At 42.4% G+C, this 18,766-nt stretch overlaps 1 protein-coding gene across 1 annotated transcript in view; it reads right to left on the bottom strand.

The window, feature by feature from the left end:
- The window catches only part of CYFIP2 (cytoplasmic FMR1 interacting protein 2), an 83,926-nt gene that overhangs the window by 64,435 nt on the left and 725 nt on the right, over positions 1-18,766 (bottom strand). The window contains exons 2-5 of the mRNA XM_044450964.1: positions 5,826-5,966; positions 5,174-5,263; positions 4,967-5,044; positions 2,150-2,251 (exon numbers count right to left, since the gene is read on the bottom strand). Coding sequence (XP_044306899.1) covers positions 2,150-2,251; positions 4,967-5,044; positions 5,174-5,263; positions 5,826-5,942 — 387 coding nt within the window. The 5' untranslated portion in view covers positions 5,943-5,966. The remainder of the gene's footprint in view (positions 1-2,149; positions 2,252-4,966; positions 5,045-5,173; positions 5,264-5,825; positions 5,967-18,766) is intronic.

The following is an 18,766-nucleotide window of genomic DNA, read 5'->3' as shown; positions in this document are numbered from 1 at the left end:
CCCAGTAAGTGTCATGGCTGAGTGGAAACTAGATCGCCCACGTCCCAGGCCAACACTTCAACCAATATGACACAATTAGCAAGGGAGTCTTTTAAGTCCATGTTCTCTTGTGCTTTCTTTCTAAACATTTCAGGTAGAAATTACAGGTCTCAAAACAATTTTTCAGAGAGTCTGACAGATAATCGTTCTCAAATAGAAAAAGCAAACAAATCAACCCATATTTTAGTGGTTAGGGGTGCATATGACATATGTGAAGAACAAAATGGCTGCCAAACATAACCACAACAGTGGTACTTTATTTGGTAACCCTTGTTTATGCACTCTGGGCAAACCACACTATGATTGCTGTTAAATTTAAAGTCTCTCTACTGATACATTTAGCTTACTTATATTCAGTCCTATTAACACTCTCACCATTGGGGTTTGTCTCTTCTCACTGGGACTATATTTTGTGCTTTGAAAACATAAGGCCAGCACAGATCAGATTAGGGGAAGGAAAGCTGGCCTGCATTGCCATGCAACTCGTTTGCCAGCCAGTTTTGAAAACATCAAGTGTACATTTTGCTAGCAAAGAGAAAGTAGGCCAGCTACATTCAAATGGGACAACCCTATGGATGATATACAGTGGTGTGGTGGAGAAGGAGGGAGCATGGGGAAGTGCAGCTCCAGAAGTTTTACCCAAGCAAGAGCACATCACATGCCAGAGGGCAGGATTATATGCTCCGGCTAGTGAATGAGGTGGTAACAGGGCTTTCCTCTATCATTTGACATATTTTCATACACGGGGAATCAGGGAACTAGTTAAGGAGATGCTGCAGAGTATCCCACCTGGATACTTGCATTTGATGTGATGGAGTTCCTATTTCACTTTAGCAATTTGGATGGTAATACTTATTTGCAAGAATATTTGTACTTCTATTTAAAACCTAAAAAAGTTACATTTCAGAAGCTCACACTCTGCAAGATGAACACAGGCAGTCAGAAGCACCATTTCCTTCAACAAGGCGAGGCCTCAGCTAACAATGTGCAGGACTGCGGTCGTGCCACTCCTCACAGCTTGCTCTCGGTGCGCAATGGCCAGGTTTAGATGATCCTTTAAGCCACTGCACGGGGGGGGGGGGGGGGGGGGGGAGTAGCAGCTGTGCCAAACTGATGATGAGGCACAGTTGGGGTCCACAGACTCACCCTGCCCCGGTCTTCCGACTGGCATCCCAGGGCCACTGTGTCGGAGCACTGCAGGGAGCAGGATGACAGCAGACGACCGGGGGCGCTTTTGGCAGCTGTCGCCTGCTTCCCTGTCCAGAGCTCCTCCAACACCAGAAGAGCAGCACTGCTCATGAGCAATCCAAGTCCCGCAGCACCTGTGGGAGCCCAGTGCTGGGCGCCGGAGCGGGGGCTCATGAGCCGCTTAACATGAGGCTTCAAAGGCCGTTGAAAGGCAGCCTGTGCGCCTCTTCCGGCTGCCTCAGCTGCCAGGCAGAATCAACCCCTCCCAACCTGCCTCATGAGTAGGAGCTGGGTTGAGATGTGTCTTCCTGCCGCCCCCCAACCTTCCCACAGATGGCACTGAGCAACCTGAGTTTTGTCAGGGGGAGCTGGGAAAGGCCTGATTGGCTGCTTCCTTTCCAGCAAGCAAAGCCAAGTGGGCCCTTCCGCAGCCACAAGCCCATCCCTGTCTTAGGCCCAAAGCAGAGCCCAAGGAGGTGGCGGCATGGGGTGACCGGAGTCCCTCTTCTTTGCCGTCCTTGCCAAGAGACTTAGATTTTTTTCACTTGGCTCAGGCTTAGCACAGGGTTGACACCCCAGGCCACAGGGAACTTCCTAAACTCTACATGATGTGGCTACTTGGAATGGTTTATGGCTTAGAAACCATGCTTGGTGAAGCCAGGGGCTTCACACAACACGCCAAGCTCCCTCCCCTGGCAGCTAAGCATGTCCTGACTATCCAGTTACTATCATGCTGCATTTCCCATGAGAAGAATCATACTAGGTGTTGGCAAAGGCACCAAATCTGAGGTAGGTATATTGCTGCAAAGTGAGTTAGCTCTGGTATATCCCTAAGAGCATTTTCAACTATACTCTCTACACTACCAAGCTTGGCCTCAGTGATGACTGAAACACATGGAATTTGGGCTTACTTAACACCTACCTGAAAATACATGAATTTCATAAGCTTCGTGACCTCTGGCTCCAAGACTTCCACTGTTTTCTCATAAATTTCAACCCGATTTGGCTGTTCATTGCACTTTACCTGAAGGTCAACAGCAAGCCATTATCATTAGAAATCCTAATAGGCAAATAGGAGTCTCTTTTTAAACCAACAACATAATTCAGAAAATCAATAATAAAGTAGGCTACAGAGACAGATGGTTTCTAGAAAGATAAGCTCTGATTGTTGCAGAAAAAAGCAAAGGTATATGTGGACTTAAAGATTAACAGATTTGATTACATAATACACTTCCATGGACTGCAACCAAGTATATGCATTAGAATTGTCATATCCTATTGAGTTTTGTAATTTACTAGAAATTTCATTTTCAAGAAAATATTTTTTCAAAACATTTGCAATAAAAGAGTAATTATTTCCAAATCAGTTTCCTTCAACAAAAGAAACATATACCATTTCATAAAAACAAATTATTAGAAAATGGTGTACCTTTTTCTGTTTTGCATATATTAATGGAATAGAGTAGTAGATGGATTTGCTGGTGTGCCTTGTGGATTCTGGGGAGCAGTAGGATTGCCTATACCCATATGAACCTGTAAACCCCAAAGATTTTTCTTAAAGGCCCTAGTTTCTAGCACACCACTGAAGACTATTCAATTGACAGGTAACATGGATGTGGCCTTTTCCTCCATGGCTTGACACCTGTGGATTTTCCTCCATGGAGAACTCCACTTGGCTCCCTCCCTTGTGGATTTTAAGGAAACCCAACATATATTTTTCTGTTCTGTCAAGCTTTTTATTGCGATCTGGTTTCTCTCTCAAGTTTTTCCAGAGATCACTTTCTGCAACCTTCACAGTGACAGCTGCTAACAGTGCCCATGCAGAACGCTGATATAGGCACCACTGGTGTGGTACTTTTTTTTTTTTCCCCACCAGAAATGCACGCACATTTTCATTATTTTCTTTTAATTGCTTTGGTCAACAGCTCAGAACTGCAGAAATGTGCAGCTCTGACTACCTGTTATTTGAAGTCTTTCCTGATCAAGGTGCTAGTAAGTGCCTGCCGTAATTACTATGCTTTCATATGGAAGTTCTCAATGACAAGCTGTCAAGTCCAAAGCAAGAGTGTGAGAAGATCTCTGTTTGCAAAAGCGGGAAGTGATTGCATCAACCCCAGACTCCCTAGGTTTTAAGTTTGGACCTATTTTCAGTATCATCCAACCTTTCCCTTCTCCAATATATTTCAACAGTCATTTAAATTGGTCTCCATTATAATATGCTTCAATGATCAAAGGACAAAACTAGAGTGTAAGATCAAAAATTCATGAGGAGCAAGCAAGCATTTAGTTGTGAGTCATAAAGGCTAAGGCAGCATGAGCACATGAGACTAATAGCAAAACATAACCCTAAGGGGAATTGCATTTTTATCCCCATTCAAAGCACACCAGTACCAGAACTGCCTGCTGGATTATAAAGTTTCCAGGGCTTTATGTGCAAAAACCCAGTATTGACTTCACTCTGGAAAAGATTTTTATCACAAGAAGTTGAAACTGGAACATGGTAGCAATTCTGCTTACAAAATGAAGGAAAACCTCTACTGAAAATCGCTGAAGTTCTTCAAATATTAATAGGACTATCAATGTAGGAAAGGTCAGGAAAGAAGGATCATTTGTGTGCAAAACAGAAAATATACTGAAATTATCAATGAAACCCTAGTAGAATCAATCCTGACAAAGCATCAAAAACACAGAGCTGAAAGTGAATACAGGGGACATCTGGTACAAAGCTGCAGTACTATTGTGATTAAGACAGGAGCCAGAATGTCCCCGATTCAAATTTCACTTCAGCGATGGCCCCACAGGGTTGCCTTAAGTAAGCCACAACCTTTGTGTTTCAGTCTCCCTCAAATGTAGCATGGGTATAAATTACCAGCTTGCTTTGCAGGGTTGCTATAAGGATTAGTAAGAGCTTTGAACACTTCGGGGAAAGGATCTATAAATACTGCATTTTTCCAGCAATGGAGATTCCACAGCTGGCATCTTGTTTCATTGCTAGACTTACACAAACAGCATAAACATATATATTTACCCAAGATAAGTCCTCAGCCTTAGAAAAAACTTGGTTTCATCCAATGCTGTTGCAGTTGAGTCTCCTATTTGTTGGCCTCTCTCAAATATCCCACATTGCTTGCGCGCGCGCGCGTGCGCGCACACACACACACACACTCTCTCTCTCTCTCTCTCTCTTCCCCTAGACTGAGCAGATCCATTCATCCATGTAAAAGCAATTTGCATAGCAGGTCTTTTATTATCTTTGCTGCTCCTCCTTTGTCAATGACTTTTCCCTCCTGAAACCCCACCAGTCAAAAGTTAAGCAAGCAGCCTAAGAAGCATCTTTAACAGTGCTGCATACAATATTACTTCATAAGACCTATATGATACTTGGCGCTTCTGCTGATAAAATCCAGGCTTTCTTTTCACAATATTCTATTGCTGACTGTTTTTAATATGCTGAAATTAACCATACACAGTAGAGACACAGCAGGCATCTTGAGAGAACCTTGGGGTTTCAGGGAACAGAAGCTTGCAAATTCTTCATTCAGTAACAGATCCCTAGCCAACACAATGCCAGAGACACATTTAGGAGCCCTGCCAGAACCATGGAGTTTCTGCTAGGGAGAGGAAGGAAAGCCTGACGCATCCTCAGCAACACCCCAGGACCCAATCAGAACCCCACTCCAAGTGCTCAGCCTGAGTTCTGGGCTAAGTGAGTCGGTTAGTGTCCAACCGCTTATCTTACCTGGGGAATGGCCCTGGAACAGCTTCTCCAGGTATAAAGCATCACTGCGTATTCATGCCCTTCCTCCAGCATTTCATTCTGAAACACAGACACACTTGGTAGCAGAACGGCAATGTCAGGCAGCAAAGAAAACCAGTTGCACGTTCAGCAACTGCTACATCAGATCCCATAGAGAGAAGTGGGCCATGCGTCACTGGCAAAACTTACCATGCTTGAGTGCACGGTAGCTTGTTCTATATACCTGGCAATGCCAGTTACAAAAGCGTTCCTGTCTTCAAAATTGGTGTCAAAATTGGCCTAAGAAGAAATAGAGAAATGACATTTAACACCATTTATAGTGCAAATTTAGAACGAGTTCTCAGATTGTTATATACCTGCTGGCTCCACTCACCACTGGATAAACTGGGTACATAACATTCACAACAACACCTGGCCTAATCTTTGTCCTGTTTCGTTCTCCCCTCACCTTCCGCACCATCAAGGCCAGGGGCAGTCAACTTAGTGCCTCCCATCTGTTTGGGACTACATTTCCCCAATCACTCCATGGCTATGCAGGTTGGGCTGATGGGAGTTGTGCCACTGCTGTCCCTGTTGTCGTCATCATCTTCATTGTCATCACCACCACCACCCTCATCATCGTCATTTCTATACTGCTGAACAGGCAAAGCTCCCCAGACAGCTTACAAAAACATGTAGAATGCAGTTTCTTCTCCCATTCAACTTCCCATCCACTTCGTACTCATTCTCCTGCATTTTTGTCAAATAACATTGTTTCCTACTTTGCTTCAATACACCAAGAATTGTAGAAATGAGCCGCGCAGTCCTTCTGGGACATGATTTCAAAGCAGCAGCTGCTGACCTGGTACATGATCGATGATGGAGGTGGCTCGATGCATGGCTGCTGATCAGGCAGTGGCAGCTCCTCCAGCAGATCCACATTGGAGAGGGCATCCTCTAGTGTCACGTGAGTCGTCATGGCTCCAGGCGTTCAGGCTTACCACTAAACTCGAGGAAAACAAGGCGATGTTAGAGACCCAAATTCATAAAGTTGAAGAGAGATTCAAAATTAATGGAAGAAAATTAGACAACATGCAATTAAGTGTGCCCCATCAAAATCAGTGGGTTTTAAACATGCTGTAACTATGGATTAGATTACAGCTTCAGGCTACAATACATAAAGCTAAGGTAAAGGTAAACGTTCCCCTGCACGTGTGTGCTAGTTGTGTTTGTCTCTGGGGCCTCTGTTCATCTCTGTTTGTAAGCTGAAGAGCCAGTGTTGTACAAAGACGCTTCCATGGCCACGTGGCCAGCATGACTAAATGCCGAGGCACATGAACACTGGTACCTTTCCCACTGAAGTGGTGCCTATTTATCTACTCGCATTTGCTTTTGAACTGATAGGCAGGCAAGTGGGCATTCACGCAACTGTGTGGATTTGAACTGCCGATCTTCTGATCAACAGCACAGCAGCTCAGTGGATTAACCCATTGAGCCACCCATGTTCCTATGATAGGTAGGAGGATTTCTTCTGCATAAGCATATACAGAACCAGGCCAGTCAAGGTTCACATAACTACAGGGTAACAGGGTTAAGATAGTCCTGAGAAGGATTTACTATGACTGCTCATAGTGGTTGGGTTCACACAACATGACAAGCCACCATGGTGTTTCACCATTGTAGATCTGGTGTGTTGTCTGAACCCCATCATGGTTTTCAGCATGGGAGGGCTGAGCTTCAGAAACCACAAACAGAAACAGCCACAGAAACAGCAGTCTGTTCTGTGGGTTCTCCATAATGTGATGTCTTGTGTTGTCTGAACTTGGAAAACACAACCCATTAAGGAGACACTCTTGCCAAGTAGCTAGCCACAGAAAGGCTGTCACAAAGAGGAAGGGCAAGATTTCTTCTTGTTCCTTCCAGAGTGCAGAATAATGGAATAATAAAGAAACCAGATTTCGACTAGACACCAGGAAGAATTCGTTCTGAGAGCAGTACAACAATGGAACCTATTATATAGGTAAGTTGTGGGCCCTCCCTTGCTGGAGACATTCCAAAAGTGTTTGGACAGTCATCTAAATGGGATGGTGCTGCAATAGCAGGCGGTTGGGCCTATGAGTGCCATTGATAGCTGCTCTTCTGCACAGCTATCAGAGGCATACCTGTTTCACCCACCTGCTGCTACAAAGGGGGCAATCAGGTGGGGACGCCATGGAAAGCAGCAGCATCACTCAGCTAGTTCTCCGCTGCTGCCCCACACGCGTGCCTGAGGAAGGCCCCTCCTGTGTCAGAGAAAGTCAACTGGGCGGCAGTGCCTGGTTGGCAGCTGCTTCACCTGCTCACGCCCTTTTCTGCAGGCCTTGAGTTGGAAACGGTCCACTGGGAGCCACAAAGTGGGGAGATCACTGCCTGCTCCCCATCCCTGCCGCTTGCAAGACGGGCACTCCTACGCCACTTTGCGCACAGACCTGCCTTCTCCATAGGAAGAATCAGTCTCACTGCTAATCTCTCTTGAGAGGAAATATTCATTTCCCTTACAGCACGTCAAGGTAACATTGACCTGAGCAAATATATCAAAGATATGCTTATTATACCCTTGACAGAGGAAACTATTGTTCTCACGATATTAATGACGGAGAGACAAGAAAAATCAAATGGTATCTCTCAGTCCTATTTCTACATGCATTCTAATGGAATCCCAGATTATAACTCCAGGAAGATTTGGGAGGCAATTTATGGCCCATAGCAAGAAAAAAGTGCTATATGCCTGCTTTTATTCAACTATTTGCTGTTTATTTTTCTTGCTTCACACCCCACCTTTCTACTAAGGTTTTAGGGCTTATGGTACTAGAGGGCTCAAGTTTGGGGGTGGCAATGAGTTCTCGGGGTAAATATGTTATTGTTACATAGCTGGACAGGTGCCCATTTCCCTTTCCTTTCTCCTGAAGCATCACTGTACAGCACAGGAAGATGAAAGTTTTAACCCCTCCACGTGCTGCACTCAGCTGTCCAGCTTATTCACTGGAAGCTGCTATGGACTGAAATGAGCCTTTTTTCCCCTGTCTCTTGTTTTCCATTTGTTTCTCCTGTTCCCTCAAATGACAGACTAACATCCTGTGTCTCAACTGCTCTCCACCATGGACTACATTTAGAAATTCACAGAGCCTGCCAAACTTCTAGTTCCTTTAGACCTTTGCTTTGCCCCTAGGACAGACATGGAAGCTGCTTCCAATACAAGCGATGGAAATATTCAGAATTGCCGCCAGTGGTGATAGGGTGCAACAAAAACCTTGCAACAAAAGAGGGCAGCAGACAGTAATTCCAATGTGAACCAGGAGGCTCCCTCTCCACATTAAGATGAGTTTCTCTAAAATTTTCTTATCTCAATACTCAATTCTGTTAAGCCTGGAAGCTTGCACACTCTTGTCAAGTCATAAGCATTTTGTTTAGTTTTTAATCCCTTTTAATTCACAAAGTCATACTTTTCATGCAAATAAGGATCCCTCAGAGTATGCTGAAATGTTCTCTTATTTTTGGGTGGTGCTGTTTCACTTCCAGACTGATAAAACATTCAACCACCTGTTCAGTACTGGAAGGGATATTACATCATCTAATGATGCTTTCACAAGTAATGTTAAGAAAATAGCTCCTCCCTGTACCACAGCTTTTTTTGACAGGTCTTTCCAACTGATAAAGCTGATCCTACCATTTTCCTGATATTCTGTACACTTTGTATTTGCTCACATCAGAAAAGTAAATAGCCAAAGATGTCTGTGACACTTCCATAACCCTGTGCAGAGTGGCAAAGAAATGTGAGGTTTTTTTCTGTGAAACAAGCTTAGCCTTAGGAAATAGGTGCAGACCCTGCACAGCAAAGGCATGTACACTTATTGCTTAATCAGAGAGTCTCGCTGTATTTATAAAATAATTGAATTTTATTAATTCACAGTAAGGCCGCTATCAACAAAGCATGGAAGCCCACGTTACTTAAAAACCTTTTTTTATTATTATTCTGGAGTCTATAAAAGTCGTGATACAATGCAATTGCAGGATTCACTTATGTTCCCAGAGCACTTTTAAAATCTGATCAAGCAAATTTACTGCTGCTCCTGAATGGTTTAAAAAAGATTCTCCAAGGCATCAGTGTTTAGCAAGAGGATGCCTGTTTTTTGGCACATCAATTCATGAATTCTTAAGAATGTGCCTTTTATCTTGCAACGGTGAGGCCAGGCCGTGGCTCCTCAGAGAGGCACAGTGATTTAAAGTGCATTATACTCAAGGTACAGAAGAGACAACAGATGCGCACAACAACCAGAAGAGTTAATTCTCAACGGTCCTTCGAAGAAGTGTGATAAACAGCTGTGAGTGCAAAGCAGCAGCCTGCCGGGGCTTCATGGTCAGAGTGATTTGTAAGAAGAGGCTTCTTGAAGGCCGACATATGGGCCCCACCTATTTCGTCTGAAAGGAATTAATCTTCAAGTTCTTACACACTGCTAGAACCTGAAAGCTTGAATTTCATTGTCCTAGTAGCAGTCGAGAGAAAGGACAGGCAGCGAGCCTCTTGAGAAAGAAACATGTTGCAATAATATTCCCTCAGAGGCATTGAAGCAACTCTTTGTTTGCCTCACTAGAAATCTTGCACTATGGAATTTTATCCCATAATGTAATTCTATAAAATATTAATACTATACATCACTGCTTCTTTCAGGCTCGGTTCACATATGCTGACTTGCTGATAAATTTGACAGATACTTCCACAAAAAAGCATGTCTTTCAGGTGGTGATGTGAAGGATTTATTTCTGGTGTTTGATCTCTCAAACACCAGAAAGGTAGGCATTTCAAGGTGTTCAGCAGACTTAAAAGAGGACTAGAGTGCCCAGACAGTGACCACTCCTGGTTTCAGGAATGGCATGTCACAAGCATAAAATGAGCATTCCTATTGTTATGTGCAGAATTTTGAAGAATATGTGAACAAGTGCAGAAAACAAAAGCTACAAGTTACTTGTGCTGGCCAATTCCTCCATTCAGTGTCTTGTTCCAAGGATCTCGAACAGTCCCTTTGGTTTCTAGGCATCAGTAAACATGCATGCTTCTTTTTACAATCATGCAGCTTGAAAGCTGATTTTTTAAAAAAGCAAGAAAAAAATAAAAGAAATCCCTGAGATCTCTTTCTTGCAAATCCCATCCTATATAATAGATTTTATTTCGTGCTTGTGCTGCAAATCAGCTAAGACACTAAATTCTAAATGCTGCATGTGTTCAGGAGAAAAAAGGTTGCCAACTCATGGAATGAAAGAGACTTATGTGTGTTTTAACAGATTCATGGCAGAGAAAGGCTCAGCAGACTTCATGGCTGCTCCTGTCACTGCTAGCTGGTTAAAGAGCCTGTGTTCTTTGATCAGAAAGGCTTCACTTGCAGAGCCTCTGTCTGAAAATGCAATTAAAAAGAAAGAAACCCAGAGCATGTCTGAAGCTGGCAACCCCCATCTAGGTGTTCAAGAGTTATCATTCCAATATTGTTTAATTCCAGCATAGAAATCAGCTTTTTCCCCTCTCAAACAGCGTACTGGGCCTGAGTCCCAAGCACCTTTACAATAAGGACACCAAAATATTAAAAAATTAAATATAATTTACATAATTAGAGCTGTCAGTTTATTTCTGTTGACTAGGTCACTATGCCTTTAGCAGCTATACCTGGCCAGAAGAAGCTTCCTAATTATATAATTTTCACACCAAGCAAAGTTTCCCCACTAAATTTCTTCCCATGGGGCAGCTGTTCGAGGCACAAAAAAGAAAAGCAAATTGCCAGGGGAAAAAAACAAAACAAAACCCTGGCATCTCTCTCCATGATGGCTTCCATGGGATGGCTTACACTAATCTCTCGCCTTTTCCTCTCCAATTCATGTTTTCCAATGAATGATTTTGTCACTGTAGTAGTAGATCCACTGAGCTTCCCATGTATGTCAATAACATCTGCTTCTTAATGCTATCATTATCTCCAAAACCAGGCCAAACCAAAGAGAGTCCTTCTTTTTCAACAGAAGGCAACGGGGTCATTGGGTCAGTGATCAAAAGGTCAGCATGGGGTATTAACCAACAGAAGCCATCTGTGCCGCATTGGATGATACTGGGCAGGACTGACTGAAGCTCAGAAATGAACAACACGGGGGGGGGGGGGGGGGGGAAGAAACGGTACTTGTTGTGGTTTGTGTATAGATGCAACACTTCCTGCACTGTCACGCCTGAAAAACACCAGTTGCAACTCCAAAGTCGCAACATGTCACTGCACTAGAGGTGGGTTGTATCAGTGAGCTTGAAAGGACTTTTACAGAAGGAGAAAAGGTCTGATTCAAATTAAATGATGAAGCAGAACCATCACTATCTCCAAAAAATCTGGAGCTTTGCTTTTTCCTTCCCTTGCATTTGTTTTTATTATTTTTTATGCAACATTTTCTTTTCTTCATTCAGCCTGAGAAGAATATTTGAGCATTTCAGGACATCACAAAAATGGCCACGATCAGCAACGCCCTCTGCAGAATCAGGGCTATGCTAGGCTGACCTTTTGCTCTCAGAAATGAACTTGCTCTAGATGAATATAGACAAGCTACTCAACTGGCTCAAGCAATTCCTTACATAAATCTGCACTACTCGTCCTCTGGGGATCAACAGAATGGCTCCTTCATTAACTTAGCTACATTCCCTGTAATGCCTTTGTGACAAAAAGAGGGGCTTATCAATTTTAATTAAATTTATTTTTTACATTTTATAAACTGTCCATCATCCATAAGGGACCCCTGGTTGGTGTACACTGATATAATGTAGTAACAAATATAATAGCAATGATAACAATACAAGATGAGAGGCATGAAAGCTATTCAGCCAACTATGAAACAAACAAATCAAGCTATGGAAAGTGCCTAGATTCTTTAATTCCATGATAATGCTAGTGTTGGTTTTGGTTCTTAGATGCAATTCAGTATCCTTGCAATCACATTTCTTATTTTCAAGGCTAAAAAGGGTTGCGGCAGGTCTTGAAAGTGTGTGGGTAATGCCTGTGGGATTTCAAAATCCCAAGCAGGGGCTCAGCAGGATGAGTCAAACTGCATATGACTAGCAGTAGCAAAATAAACAATGCAAATAGCAAATCTGGGGCAATTTTGAATAATTTATCCACCTACCAGCATAGGAACAATATGCAACCCTGAGCACAGGATAACACAAACGGAGAGCTACAGGGCACAATATAAACAATGCCAGCAGAGCAACTCAGTTCAGGTAAATCAAACATGTGAGACAGCACACACTGCAAAACCATGCTCTAAAAGCCATATATAATATGCAGTTCTGACTCAAAGAACACCCCTCCCCAGCCTAAACATCTGTCGTAATCATGAGCAAAAGACACCTTTTGCCTTCCATACCAAAATTATTGTTATCGGGGCATCGCCAGCATCCTGTCCCTTGCTGCAGCTGTCCTTACTGAAAAGGGAAAAGGGTGGAAATTGTAGAGCCTGGATGAGACGGGTGGGGGGACCAAGCTTCAGTTCATCACACTGTTCAGGATTATGGCCCCAGAAGAGAGGTTACAAACTACTCGTGATGCTGGCTTCCCTTTTGAGGTCATTGCACATGCCAGCCCATCAAGAACACCCACAACCAGAAACAGGGACTTCCAAATGTGCATTTTACTGCTCTAGCGCTGACACAAGGAAGTCTGGAACAGCCTGACTGTCCTCCCAATTGCAGGGCAGCATGACAGTTGTCACCAGGGCTGCTCCCTGCCATGCTTGCCCTGTCTGGCCTAGCATCAAGGTCAGCCTTGGGCTGCTGCCTGGGCAGAACCAAGTTCTGGCCTTCTCTGCTGCTGCCTGCCACCCTCCACCGAGCGCCTACTTTTCCAGTCTTGCCTAGGCCTCCTGCAAATCTTGCCATGGCTGCTCCAAGCTCCTGTTCCATTTCGCCAGGGTGGGGGCTCACAACTCCAGTTCCATGTTCCTGGTTTCCCGTAGCCCACTGACAATGCTCTGGGGCAATGCAAGTCATACTTAAAGCAGTCATGGTGACAAGAGGGGAGAAGAAGCAGTCCGCATTCCCCCAAGGTTCTCTTGCAGCAGCTGAGCAAGGGCTGCATTGCTTCCCACGAAGCAAAGTCAACCCATTCTGCATCTGCTAAATGATGCACCAGAGGAGGCAAATCTCCTCCTCCAACAACACAGAAAGTTGTTTCAGGGGGTGGGTTTAATGCTGGTAACCATGGCAACACTAGAGAGAGGTGCCAGCCCCCATTTTATCATTTTCTATATTGATTATTAGTCGTTCCTTTTCTGGTACCTTAAGCACCTAGAAGATAACATATAAACATGCATACAATCAATAAGGAATGACACAAAGGGAGGGCAGGCAGGTTTTATTGTATACCTCTACAGTGCAATTTTAGGCATACACAGTAAGAAGTAAATCCAACCATTTTCAATGGGACACACTCCCAGGTAAGTCTGCATAGGATCGCAGCTTCAGTATGTTTAACATTTACTGAGCTCTTTAACATTTTTATTGGCTGTACTTCCCAAGTGGCACACAACAGTAAAATTCAGGTAATAAAAACTGATCTCTCATAAAAACCTGCAAATGCTCTAAAAAAACCCCAAGACCAGCATAAAATGAAACCCATGATACACTACTGCAGCTGCAGCCCAGAACAGTTAAACAAAATCAGGGTAAGGCCAAAGTAAAGGAGTCACTCTGTAACAACTCATTCCAGAAGTGTGGGACCACTGCAGAAAAGGCCCTCCCTTGTGATACTCACCCTCCCAACTGCCTTTAAAGATGGGCAAGTGAGAAAAGCCTCTGTTGCTGATTTTAATATATGTGGGCAGGTTGAGATGGATGAAAGCTTTAAAATAATTTGGTCTCCACCTGTCTAAAGCTTGAAATGTCAAAAACAGCACTTCAAATTAGGTGCAGAATCACAACAGTAACCAGTGCAGCTGGAACAATGAAAGTGTTCTAATTTGTTTTACAAGAGTTTCTTGTGAAAAACAGAAACTTTATAGATGGAAAAAATAGAAGTTGCAAAATTTACATAACTATTTTCACTTTCTCAGTCAACAAACTCTCAGGGTCACCTTTGATATTTGCCCTTTCCCATTTTGGGCTGGTGTAGTTTGTTTCAGTAACTTCTGGTTTGGTGAAAGCAAGCACAACAAAATAAAATTGAATACCATACATTACATGGGATTTTTTAAAAAAAGCATTAAACAGACCCAAGTGAAATAAATCTAATTAAACACAGATTTCCCATTGACATTCTCAAGATGTGTGTATCTGGAATAATGTATAAGTTTTCTATACTCCAAATTAATACCTGAATTTTGTAGGAACTACCTTATTCATGTCAGCTGTCTGTCATCTATTTATCATCTATCTATATCTTCTGGCGCCAGGTGAAAACCGTTTTTATTCTCCAAAAATTTTAATTGTTAATTGTCTTAATTTATGGTTTTTATAGTTATTATTGGAAGCTGTACTACTTTTATTTTTTATCTTAGTTTATTGCTGTTGTTGTAAACTGTCCCGAGACATCAGTGATGGGATGGTATATAAAAAGTTTTAAATAAATATCTATATCTATCTATCTATCTATCTATCTATCATATACTTCATTTGGTTCCCATCCCTCCCTTTAATGAGCTCAGGAGAGTTTGCCTTACTTTGGCTACAGTGCTGCCCACGCTGAGCTTTGTTCAGGTGTTCTGCACCTGGACAGAGCAGACATATAAGGAAAGAGGGGCCCCTGGCCCTGCTCCCCTCCACTGTCCTATCCCTCACCTACTCAGGAAGGGCAACTGGGTGAAGAGGAAGGGCTCTAGCATGCATCAAGGCCCTCCGAGCAAACCAAGCTAGTGATCAATAAGTTGCCTTATCTTTACCATTTTTGGTGTTACTTCTAATCCTCCTAATACTATCCGAGATAACATTCCTTCCCACTGTATGCTGCCATTTTAGGATTGTATTTATCCATCAATTAAAATACTGTAAAGCCCTCCTGCCTTCTTGGGGACATCAAGGCAGCATTCAGGGATGTGATCAAAGCAACAATCCAATAGTCACACACTATAAAACAGCATCAGCACTCTCAAATGGTTTAGAATCAGCCGAAATATTCAGGCTGACATGAAAATGCCTGGACATACAAAAAAGTTTTAACTTGATAATGAAAAGATGGTGGTACTAATAAGCGTTGTAGCTCTATGGAAAGAGTGTTCACAATCAGGGCACAGAAAAGCTCTCTCAAGTTGCACCTTCTAAAAGGGGTGCATACGAAAGAGCCTCCCCTGAGGATCTCACAGTACAGAGGGGTTGAGGGGGAGAGAGGTGCTCCTTCACATATTTTACAGTAAAAGCACTTTAGAGTGGAAGGAACTATGAGGGGACCCAAGCAGAGTTTTAGAAACACCGTTGTTTTCTTTGGTTGAAATTTTATCCATAATTTTCGTTGATGGATGATATATAATTAAACCAATTCCTTTCGTGACACCTTACTTCCTACGATAAAAAAACTACTGTCTACAATGATTAATTTAGGTAATGAAACAGTCACACAATTATTTGAAAACATTTCCTTTTTTGTTGTCTATAAAGCTTTATGATTTTTTTTTATAATGGAGAAATAGAACATACTTTTCTAATAGAAGCATGTTGTAATAGAAAAAGCAATGGCTGCATTTTCATACAGGGCATAATGTAAACAACACTTGGGATAATGAGCTCTTTCTCCCTTCTCCTTTCTAGTGCAGCCATGAAGAAGAAAAAAATGGAAGCCTTCACTTCTGTTTTCAATTAACCACAATAACTCATTACCCCCAAAACAAACAAAATATCATTAGTCTTAACTATGGTTTAGAGGAAAGCTAGTATTACTTACAATCATGGCTTATTTCCCTAAATCATGGCTTAGGAAAACCATAATTTAATCAGAAACCTGGATTAGGACAAAATAAAACTAGTTTAATTGAAAATGGAATCAAAACTTTCTGATTTCTTCCTTGCTGCCATGCAAGAGGAGTCTGAGCAAAAGACCAAGATTTAGAAACAAAGCAAGTCAGAAGGGTCCTCCCAGACCATCAAGTTCAATGCTAAACCATACTTTAGCATTACACCTGAAAAAATAAATGTTGTCCCATTATAAATTTTTCCTGAAAGAGGCTTGTCCTCTTATACTCTGTAAAGTGCCATTAACACTGATGGTGGTGGATAAATTAATTATATTAACAGCATAATGCCTCAGAGTTTGGCACAGTGAATCTTCCATTGGAGGATTCAAGCAAAACCTCTTCCCTCGATGGACACCACCCAAAGCCATTCCAACCAGCTGTGTTGAGGGAGGTGAGATGGGGAAGCAGGGTCATTCCATCAGCCCTCCTGAAAGACATCCTTTCCCCCCTCTTCCTTCTATATTCTTAATTTCTGCATATTCATAAGGCACCTTGAAAGTGTCCCTTATTATTTATTATTAGATTAACATCCTGCCCCTTTGAACTCAAAGTGGCTTACGTCATTCTCCTCCTCATGCTCCCAATCTTAATTAACCAGTGGCATAAATATACTCTAAAATAAATTAAATTGCTGACTGGTAGCTGCCATTACTGTGCTACCAGGATGGCCAGATTTCAACAGTTAGAACATCCACCATGCAGCAATTCAGTGTTCATGTACATTTAGCCTTAGGTAAGCGAACAAACATTTCCGCTTCTCCAATGTAGTTCTTGCCAAATAATTGACAGGTACCCAACAGTTCTAAAAGCATATCCATGCTCCTTATTTGTATGTATGGCCTTTCCAGTTTTGCATCCTGTATTCAATTTCTAATGAAGGACTGGAAGCCAATCAAGAATTGTGCAACTTTTAAGGGAGGTTTTTGATTCTTATTCTGAGATGAGCAGTAGAATCCCATGCATAACTACACACAGATATAATCTACTGGTAAGTGTGTGAATGACTGCAGTTCAAGTTTCATTTTTGTTCCCCTAACTTTAGTTTCTCTTTTATATTTGTTAGTTTGTCTGTTATGAGTGTAAGCTGCCTTGGGGGCTTGCCTGGGTTGAAAGTTGAGGGGGAAATATATATCTAAATAAATATGAGTCTAAAAAACCAAATAAAAACTGGAAGCTGAAAAACGTGTGGGATGCCAGGAAAGCAAACAGATCTTCAAGAAAGAAGGTTGCCTAGATCATAATTCATCCAAATGCTTTGGATTACAATGCCGAGAACTCTTGACCATTGGCCATGATGGCTGAGTTTAACAGGGATTGAAGTTGATAACATTTGGAGAATACTAGGCTGGGGAAGTCTGCCCTAGATGGCACACACAGAGAGACACATTCGTGCACTACTATTAAAATAAAGGGAGGCTTCTGTCATATTGATGTATAGGTGTATAGACAGTTGGTATAGTTAGCAGTCCCTGGTCACTTCTTTGGAGAAGTACATCTCCCACTTTGAGAAATGTGTTGAGCAAAGCATGGTTTAACAAGAGTTGGATACAGCTGACAACACACATTTCACCAACTCAATATGCAGAAACGTCTACTGTTGCACCTGACCACTGCATGTCTTTCTTTCCATTTCCACCGGCCACAGGACAGTTCAAACTCCTGACTTCAAATCCTCATTGTGAAATCCTACAATTCTAACCAACACAGAAACTACAGCAGATGGCCCAGGGGGCTCTGCTGGATCGCTAAGAGCAATTTCCTTCTTGTCTGCAGACTCCAACTTCTGGGCCCTTTCTTTAAATTTAGCTTCTACTGGACACCCACTAAAATAAGCCAGGAGAAACTCCATCAACATGCAGCCATTTCTATTTGTCCTCTTCTCATTTTTTCTCAGCTGTGCCTTATGGAGCAGTTCTATGCAAAATGCATTCATCTTCTGTCATTTGGGACTGTCCTGGCACTTGAAACAAGCTAGCTCATTTCCAACCCACTCACACCTTGTCGGTTCAAAAGTTTGACTCAGAGAAATACTTCTATATAGAGATGTTTTAACATGTATTCTAAGGGATGGAATGTTGATATGAGAGAGGAAGGGAATGAAAAACCGGGATTGCTTTATTTTTGTTCAATCCAAAGTTTCTTTTGAGTGGTTTGCAGCAACCCTTATTCCTCAAGGTCCATGCCCATAATTCCCATTTGCTCTAACTGTTTTTTTCTTCCAGTGTGACTCACAGACTATATTGTCACTTTGATTATTTTTTCATCTTTGCCACTTCGTCATCTTTTTTAGTGTTTCTGCTTTGGCAATGTGCATGCTTGCCCTAAATCCAAATAATTTCCCTCTGAGCATTTTCCATTCCCCTCCTACATCTGCATCTATGCCCTGAACCTTCAATTTTCCAACTTAAAAAAAAAAAATCCAATGGCTAAATTATTGGTAAATTATTAGCCAATGATTAGGACTTGATCTTCAAAACTATGCCTTAGTGAAACAGATTTTGCTTCTTATGAAAGATAGAATAAACGTGTCATGTCATTGAGCGTTTTAGGGATGATCACTTTTGTCATACAACAGGAATCCCCATCAGTAAAACTGATCATATGGTGTTACTTGGTGCACTATAATAAACAAGGAGGCCTTGAATATCATAGGTAGCTCTAAGCATTCTGGGATATCTCTTGTAAAAGTCTTCCTTGGGGCCAAGCTGGACACAGTCTCTCGCAGAAGAATGGCAGCAGCACCTGCACCTACTTACCGCCTCCCCCTCTGCCCCCTTCTTCGCAGATGGCCAACCCCAAGTGGGGGGG

The sequence above is a fragment of the Varanus komodoensis genome, unplaced genomic scaffold (genome assembly GCF_004798865.1).
Source record: "Varanus komodoensis strain SLA01 unplaced genomic scaffold, ASM479886v1 scaffold6_1, whole genome shotgun sequence".
NCBI classification, from domain to species: Eukaryota; Metazoa; Chordata; class Lepidosauria; order Squamata; family Varanidae; genus Varanus; species Varanus komodoensis.
The sequence above is the reverse complement of the archived record's forward strand: the minus strand, read 5'-3'. Positions and strand labels throughout refer to the sequence as shown.